At 43.8% G+C, this 9,390-nt stretch overlaps 2 protein-coding genes across 2 annotated transcripts; one reads left to right on the forward strand and one right to left on the reverse strand.

Moving 5' to 3' along the window:
- Positions 1 to 560: 560 nt before the first annotated feature.
- On the reverse strand, positions 561 to 1,101 carry EDB91DRAFT_1090879 (uncharacterized protein; the record flags this gene model as incomplete). Its single annotated transcript, XM_041316655.1, is given in 4 exon segments — positions 561 to 638; positions 658 to 720; positions 785 to 961; positions 1,015 to 1,101. 4 exon segments carry the CDS (start codon positions 1,099 to 1,101, stop codon positions 561 to 563), a joined length of 405 nt encoding a protein of 134 aa, XP_041168239.1.
- A 3,089-nt stretch (positions 1,102 to 4,190) lies between these two features.
- Positions 4,191 to 4,687, forward strand: EDB91DRAFT_1259590 (uncharacterized protein; the record flags this gene model as incomplete). Its single annotated transcript, XM_041324391.1, has 4 exons — positions 4,191 to 4,377; positions 4,449 to 4,507; positions 4,556 to 4,604; positions 4,638 to 4,687. 4 exons carry the CDS (start codon positions 4,191 to 4,193, stop codon positions 4,685 to 4,687), a joined length of 345 nt encoding a protein of 114 aa, XP_041168240.1.
- Positions 4,688 to 9,390: the final 4,703 nt, after the last annotated feature.

Consider the following 9,390-nt stretch of genomic DNA (forward strand, 5'->3'; position numbering starts at 1 on the left):
CGGATATCGTTCAGTTTTGGGAAGGGAGTCAGGAGACGACATGGTAGTGTCAGAGCCGAGTGGTTATCGGCGAGAGAATGAGAGATTTCGAGGAGAAGATGTCGCTACCCTTTAGTCAGGGCTCATAACCTGTTAAAGAGCGAGAACTAAGGTAGCGTGAGTCTCAGTCAATGGTAGAAAGACTCTATTCGTGTAAACTAACCTAAGGTAGCGTGAGTCTGTAGGACCGCTAGTAAGTATCATGTATAGTATAATATGAATGGTATGCGCACCTCAGTCAATGGTAGAAAGACTGAGGTGCGAGTATAGCGTCTAGCCATCCTTAAATAGAAAAGAGAAAATGGTCAGTAACTAGGGTGGATGACGTCCAGTGACACTGGCAGCTAAGGTACATAGAACTGGAACAGTTAGATATATTTATCTGGAACCGGCTCGGTGCTCTGACGGATCACCTCTCAACATGGATTGTAGGTTGTCGGATGCTGAGGCCATATTTTGGGCCATTCCTGGGACATTTTTCATGCCTTCCATATTTTTGGAGGCATCACCGATTTTTTCATCTACAAACTTCGGGTCAAGTTGTTCGGCCTGATGACGGAACTTAGTACATTATCGAAACATAGATAAGAGCGTCTGATCTACAACAGTGGAACTTACGTTCGCAGGGCGGGCATCAGAAGCCTGTTTGGGAGCGGGTGCCACGGTGAGCGTCGAATGATCCTGCCCCAACAGTAAGCAATGATGATCGGATACAGGATATGCCCAGAGTCGATATTGCACCTACCTGAGTTGTCTGAGTGGGTATGGGATCCTGTGCCCCGGAACTTGCAGGCGTGGGTTCAGGGATCGGAGATTGTCGAGCGCTTCGAGTGGAACGGTTGATCACCTTGCCCAATAACTTGCGCCCCGGCCCTGGAGGTTTTGTGCAAGATTCATCCCCTGAAGGGGGGAGAGAGGAGACCTAGAAAGTCATGATTAAACACAACGAATAGACATAAGCTCAATATTGAATACCTCAAATTCGCTGTCTCCACTCTGCGCTGGCAAATGAGGGTTTGAGTGGCTTCGCGGGCCCAGCAATCGCGAAAGCCGTTTCTTCATGACTGAGACTGAGTCTAAAGAGGTTTCTAGGTGAAAGAGGACGTGGATGGGATGCAAGGTCAACAAGCGCCCACACGCAGAAGATATTCACATAAGCAATAATGGAAGCGCTTATCACTTATCATGCAATCATTGGGGGCCGAACTTGATCAATTGGCATGGTTGAAACATTGAAGACAGATTGGTGAGTACTGGTGTTCTGCATATCACAGGCTGCTCGGCAGCAAGGTCCACAGATTGCTCGCCTTTGTTTGCCAGCATGCAATGTGCATGCCTGGTTAGACGTGCGCCGAATACACTGACTTCTTCCACAACCCGTTATCCCATGACCCAACCTATTAATTAACCCGGGCGAACCGCTACTACACCAAGTCTAGATAGCTCAATCAATCCTTATATATTCTAACTCTCTTGAGTCAACATCCAATCAGATGCTAACTAATTCATACCTTCAACTTCTTCCATAACTAATCATCCAGCATGCAGCCTCACTACTGGAATTGCCATCAGAGAACTGATGAGTCCTTGACATGGTAGCTGTGGGAACTATAGGAGGACATAACTCTGCTCCTGCTAAAGATGGTTATGTATACTGTGAGAAATTTGAGTTATCGGCACATAGCTATGGATGTCTGAAAATTTAGTTTACCATGAGGAGTTCGCGACCTTGTTGCGATATTGCACCATTGTGGCCAGCAAGCTATAATAGCGTAGTTAGGTCCTACATGTTGAACAATACAATGTTCCCTTCTTTATGTTTTGAACTACAAGATTATTCATGACTTTATCCCGGAAAACACCATTAGTGCTTGTCATCTAACCTAGATTCGTATGAGAGCTCCCGACATGGTGATGAATTTTCACCATCCTGACCGGCAAGGTATGACAGTTTAATTAGGTCCCATTTGTTGAGCAGTCTGATATTCCCTCATTTATGTTGTATTTACAAGGCTTTATCGTGAGATTCAAATATTGCTTCAATTACAATGATATCCGAGATCATCCACTTATTGTTTGGCTTCTACTTATACCAGATTTCTGTGTATATGCCGCATGCCGCAGCACCGTTTGCTACTGAGGTATAGTCTCTCTTAGTCAGACCAAAAGAGAAGGAAGACAGTTCCTTCTATATTGTGGCTGAGGCAGAAGTTAACTCGGGTGAATGAAATTCGAGGGTCACGCTAAATACGTGGTTGTTTGGCAAAGGCTTTAGATCCAAACAATCACCCAGTAATTTTCTGCAAGTACATTATCAATGAACCGATGAGTCCTCGATATTGTAGCCATGAGAACCGGAACTTAAAGGTAAATACAGGTGAGGGCCCACAGACATCCACCCATTCACGCACAAATGAAGCTTCCCAGGATATGCCTAGATATAAAGCGATTAGATAGATCATAAAGCGAAAAGACGTCGCTTACCTTCAGAATACCAGACACCTAGTTTTTACTAAAGACGAAAATCTCCTTGATGTCATTTGAAAGAGTGTATCGTGATGGCATCACAACCTTGTCATTGAGGTCCATGAATATTTTGATAAGCTCTTCATCCTCAATAATGCTGAATGACTGATGTTGATGCAAGACCCAAAGTGCAAGCCTCACGCGAAACTTGTGTGGCATATATGTCGAGCCATGTGCAAAGGACGTCAGAGTTGCCGAACCCACATGGGGATCACATATTCGGATATGGCGCATAAGGTTACTGGTGCTGTCATCATGTCTGGCTTGGGTCACAGTCTGTGAAGGGTTTCTACAATCTGTCAGTATTATTGTAATGGGAGATTTAGCTACAATGCCAGCCGATGATGTTATATAGATGTATCCTAAGTGGACTATAGTCCTAAAAGTCCGATACATACTCTTCTGTAGTCATCCACTATCCAACGGGATGTATCCAGGATATATCCACACGAGAATCGCATTGCCGGCTTCCTTTGCTTATAAATCACGCATTCTGGGATTACAAATCATACTGGCGGTGATCGTATACCTCAAATGGACGATTCTCCCAAATGTCCGGTTCCTCCTGATGGGCTTCCATTGACTTCTTTGATGATCTCGATCTGAGGTATGTCAGTCAAGCTCGAATGTACCTGACCAGAACTTTCTAGATTAGAGCATTCCAGGATGGGGCTCTCAGGCTGGGTGACCTTTCATATACACGTTCAGAGGCTACACTGAAAAATTTCAAGTGAAAATGAAAATTCTAATACAATCAAATTCATGAGCATTCAAGCTTCAAGTCAGCGTCTCAGATCAGGCAGTTTGTGTCCTGACACACCAGTAACTCGTGAGTCCCACATTTCACTTATATCTAAAGCTCGATGCTGACAGAATGCATGTATGACTCTTCAATGGTTTTGTTGATATAGGTTCTGTGTTCCGAGTCTGGGCTTCGCACAACGCCTGCGCTGGGCTCCATCAGGAAAAACTGTATCTCTATATAGAGGACCATCCTCTATATAGCCCCGATAGCACACCACAGCTCTATACAGTCTATCGCAAGCTATCACAGCGCTATAGACCAGTATAGACATCATGAAAGTCTATATTACCATAAAGTTTGGTAAGTGTATTTAGAAGTAAAACATTTCAACAACTATAGACCCCAGTAGACTGTGGGAACTTTTTTTGATGAAAACCAAAGTTGTAGTCCTTGTCAAGGGAAGTCTATCCATAGTCTAATGACTTCAATAAGTTAAGATCCTAGTGAGTTACAAGGAAAATACTCGAAATCGAAGGGTTCAAGAAAGCAACTTGACCGTGGGAACCTTTTTCGATTAAATCAAAGTTGTAGTCCTTGTCAAGGGAAGTCTATCCATAGTCTAATGACTTCAATAGGTCAAGATCTTAGTGAGTTATAAGGAAAATACTTGGAATTGAAGGGTTCAAAAGTGTTAAGGTACCCCTATTTATGTAAGCAAAAATGCGAAAATTCACCTTATGTGTATTCAAAATCCTAATGCTAACAGTCAATTTCATTGTCTTTTTCTTACTGTCATAATCCTAGTCCTAATAAGCAAAAACTCGAAAATTCACCAAGTCTTGTGTTGTGGCTTTGTTTGGCACTGCTTATGTAAGCAAAAATGCGGTCAACCAACAAGTCTTTTCCCATTCTTTCCTTCCCCCCCACTGCCCCCTCATTAGATTATCTTCCATATTTCTCTTACAATTTTCGAGTTTTTGCCTCTCTTCTCTTCTTCTTGCTTCTCTATCCTTCTCTTGGTGTTGATGTTGTTGGTGCTGGTACTGGTGCTGGTGCTTTGAACTCTGGTAAGTCTCCCTCCATAATTTTCGCATTTTTGACTATTTGACTAATCTTTTTTCTAACCCTCTCCTTCTAGCTCTCTTCCCTCCTGCTCCTCCTCCCCCCAACTATTTTCGCATTTTGACCATTTGGCAAGTCTTTTCTCTGACTCTCACTTCCTCCTGTCTAATCCTCTCCTTCTAGCTCCCTTCCCTCCTCTTCCCTCAAGAATTTTCGCAATTTTCACTATTTGGTAAGTTCTTTCCTCTCTGATTCTTCCTTCTAGTTCTCTTGCCTCTTCCTCCTGTAATTTTCGCATTTTTGCCTGTTTTGTAGTTATTAGTTTACATGTATTGTAGCAGTTGAAATATAATTTGGAATTTTCGCTTTTTTTAATTTTTAATTTTGAGAACACTATCATGGCAACAAACAGCTATTAAGAGAAATTTTTGCTTTGTGTTTTGAGCTATAAGAGCTACAATAGCTACAATAGTTGTGGTATGTTCCACCCAGCTATAGCAACTTTAATAGAGCTATATAGCACTATACACTGGTGTAGTAAGCCTGCACAATTGGGCACTTGGCTATATGAGCTATAGGGCTATGGAGTCTGTATAGCAGTCTATAGTGCTATGGGTGGCTATATAGCCTTACCACATTTTCCTGATGTCCTAGCCACGTCGACCCACCACTGGCACCCTCTGCAGTTCTCTAGTGGTGATGGCAGGAGCTCAGTTAGCACCATATACGATACATTTTACTATAGAACATGATGTTTAATATTAATAGAATTTTTCCCCAGTCCCACCGCTTTTATTTCACATTATGCGCAGCACTTTGTATATACTCGATCAAAATTCTCAAATTCTTCATTAAGTGGTACGTATCTAATGAAAATGAAAGCAAAAAAACATATAGATGCAAGAAAGATAGTATATATGTCTGTCTGTTTTGCTTCCTCGAGCTCTTCAAGTTCAGTAGTTTTGTAAGGAAGTTTGGAATTTTGTCAAGAAAGCTCAAGGATCATGGACACCATTTTTGGTTTATGTATCATTGGACTTTTATAGGTCTTTTACTAGTACGTGCTGATCACAAAGTCTCTTGTTTCACAAGCTTGAATTTACACTCCCACCTCCTGCTCTCCATTCATGCATCGTTCAGGCTGCTTACACCTTGCTATCACCACCTCCTGCTCTCAGTTTGTGAGTAATTTTGTTGTTTGAGCTGCTTACACCTGTGTCTGACCACATCACCCCTAAGTTCTGTACACTACCATTATCCTGACGAGTTGCTCATCAGAGCTGGTTTCTCTTGCACATCCACTGTCCCTTCTTGCTTCTTGCTTCTTGCTTCTTCCTGCTCCCTTGTTCTCCTCCTCATCTTTGACTTTCCTCCTCCTGCTCTCATCCATTGGAATCAACAACCCTCCTTGATCACAGTGACCCGCTCGTCAGCGCCAGTTTCTCTTGCACCCGCATTGCACCCTCTCGTACCTCCGTCAATCCTCTTGCTGGGCTGGATGGTGTAGTGGGCATTGCATTGTTGTTGCTGGAGGCGGTGGGTGTTATTGTCTCTCGGTTGGTGTTGCAGGGGTGTGCTGGGACGAGTACCAGAGTGAGTGAGTACTCACTATCATTGTGTGTCCACCATCCCTTCTAGCTTCTTCCTTCTTCCTGCTTGTCTCTCTCCCTCGTTCTCCTCCTCATCTGCTTCCCTTGAGGCTCCTCCTGCTGTTGTCCATCATCCGCACTCATCTGAGCCACGTCAGCAGTTGCTGATGTGCACTGGGTGTTTGCGCATGGTGTTTGTGGTGGGCATTGTTAATGCAACACCTCGAGATTGTGGTTGAACCCGGTTCAAACGTGAACCAGACCTTCTGAACACGTTCAGCGGCGTTCAGCCCAGAGTTTGGCCAACAGCTGAACCTGAACTTAGGCTAGTGTTCGGTTTAGTGTCTAGAAAATAATGACAGAAAACCAGACTGAACCAAGCCCGAGTGTGCCGTAAGGGTCTCTTTGGATGCACCTCCTTGTGATTATATCAAGGGACCAACCTGATGAATAATAGCATTTCTGGACTGCGATTGTGAAGGTTAAATTGATGTGATTCTTGATCTCAGAACTACATAGTGATATGGTACCTGGGGAGATCGCAAGATCGCAAACACTAAAATAATATGACCGCCGGGGATGGACGTCAATGGACGGCCACCTTCCCAGAGCCGTGTATGCCATTCTCAGAAGTTCGGTAGGCTGGCTGATTGATAACCATACAGAATGGATGTATTCCAGAGTGGATAACTAGACTTAAAGATGTATCGGACTTTTAGGATTATTAGCCATATGGATACATCTTTCTGCCTGTATCCTGTGACAATGCACCTTTTACACTGAAACACATATGAGACCTCATCACCATCGCAAGAAATATCTGGTGCCTTGAAGTGAAGATAGACATTGGATCACCACCTGGTCATTTGTTTTTCTGAAAAAATTGTCAATATATGAAAAAGTGGAATATTGAAATGCCCACCAAGAACGTCTTTATCAGAGTTGTCAGCAACAGCAAACTGTTTCTCGAACCTTGCTTTTCTGTCTGTGAAGGCAATCTCTGAAGGTGCAGAATCTGCCACCTCTGAAGTTGCACTTGATGCGGCAGTACGAGGTCGCTTGCATTTGACTGTTGGTGAGGGTGCAGGGGTTAGAGAGCCTTAAGAAGTACCATCATCGGAGGATGGCAGGACCACAGGTGATTCTGCGTGAGCTCGTTTGGACTGTCTGCGTTTTGGCGGCATGTCTACACAGTGAGGTGCCAACGAGTTCAACTGATAGATATCTTATGTAACACAACCAATGCAGATGTGGGTGGAAGCATGGCAGAGGATAGATGAGCAGTTTTGGGGTACACTTTTCTGATAGACAGAGGAGCCGTGTCATGGTCATTGAAATGCCAAGAGATTGTGTCACTGTCAACCACTGAAAGCAAATATGTTGCAGCAACTCACACCACCAAGGAGGTGCTATGGCTACACTCATTCATTGGGCAGCTTTTCAAACCATTCACCAAACCTATCACCCTCTTCTCCAACAACCAATCGGCAATTGCTTTAACCAAAGACCATTAGTATCACACTGTGGGTGAGGAAAATAGACTCTGTAGTGATTCAGATGTCTAACAAGGGTGCAAGACTAATACTTGTCCCAAGAGGATTGCTACTGGGTAGCGGGTCCTCAAGTAAGTGCGAGGAAAGCAAAGACTAGACTCTGTCTAGCGACCCGATGGGTTCCGGTCCCTACTAGGACTGGGAATGCACTGATATGGAAGGTACGCAACAAGCGGAACAAGCGGAACAAAGCGCGCAATGAATGGAACTAATGCACAACAAGCGGACCTATGTGCAACAAGTGGAACTAACAGGGAACAAACAGAACTAACAGGGAACAAACAGAATGAATGGAGGGAAAAGGAAACTATGAGCCTGTAGGAGGATGATTGGGCAAAGTCGGACCAGGCTTGTGTCTGGTACTTGCTTCCAGTCATCGGATCTGATGTCGGGCGTTTCGAGTGGAACTTACGGAGGCGGGGAACATTGCGATGAGATCAGGAATAGATTTGGGAAGATATTTTAAACAGTGAGTGGAGTACTGGGAAGTACTCTGTAAGTGGAAGTGAAGTCGAGTCTATCAGAAGGTAAAAAACTAAGATCCCATCTATTGCTACCTATATAGGAAGGGGTTCCGAAATGTGCTATGCTACAACCAGGTGAGGCTGTGAAATAAGGAACTGGTTCCGAGTAGTGGAAAGATCTGTATAAGTATTGTAACACATATGAAATGAGATAGGAACATGTCAGTAACACAGGGAATGTAGCTAGTACTCACCAGTGAGGATGGAAGGATGGGGACAGGACAGAGGAGGATGTTCCGAAGGCTAAAGAGATATGATGTGCATGGTGTGCGATTGTTCCGCTGGGTTCCACTTGGTTCCGCATAGTGGACGGGTCAGATAGGATGCAGGTGGGGTAGCAGAACGGTAGCGGAATGCACGGGAAGATGGTGGTAAGGCTTGGGAATTATATGGGATACAGGCCTACAGTGGGGACGTTCCCCACAACACCTGTACAAAACACATCAACATCAGCTTCCATTTCATCTGTTGGGTTATCAAAGCAGAAAAGCTCAGACTCATCTTTTGCCCTACTGTCGACATGATTGCTGACACACTCACCAAAGTGTTACCATTGCTGAAGGTCAAGCATTTTGCATCTCAACTGGGACTCTGCGCAACTTGAGGGGGAGTGTCGGAAATGAGCAAGCACACTCACGGTCAAGGCATGCCATTGTTTGACCTTGTTCTCATTCATTATGTCAGGTGATTTGTATATTTCTTTTATCCACTCTTGTTATTCTCTTTTTATTGTACCTACTGAATTTATTGACTGCATGGGCCAGCACCATATATTCTTTGTTACAGTCTCAGTTACTTAATTCATTCATACAATATCATCTCATCTACTTAGATAGTGGCAGACTCAGACTGTCACCTTAGATGTTTGCCTTTGTGCACATGATCTGAGGTAAGATACCTAGCTTCTACTTACATTCACCTATACTCACTTCTCACAGAGAGTCTGTTTTGATCTAGGTGAATACTAAATACATTTGCCTTTGCGTGCACGATCTGAGAGAGTCTGTTTGATCTAGACCTGCACAATTATATTAACCTTTTAGTTAGCACAGTACTGGACATTAGCTTCTGACTTCAAATCCAGAGTTATCACAAGAGCCTGAATACCACTCTTCATCTATTTGGGGAATTCCCATCAGGCTAACTTTGGAATCAAAGTGTGATTAACATTAGGGGGACTAGGGTATTGAACATTGAGATTCTAAGGAATGTGTTAGGTCTATAGGCTATGATACTAATATGTGCAGCTGCTGGCTCCCTCAAACAAGCTTCAGAATGTCCTCCATACTTCTTAAAGTGTTCTGGTTTGAAGCCACAGCTGCAGCAGGGGAAGTTGAGTGTGGCCTGTAAGC

This window comes from Suillus paluster, assembly GCF_016628075.1.
Source record: "Suillus paluster strain FC165 chromosome Unknown EDB91scaffold_779, whole genome shotgun sequence".
NCBI classification, from domain to species: Eukaryota; Fungi; Basidiomycota; class Agaricomycetes; order Boletales; family Suillaceae; genus Suillus; species Suillus paluster.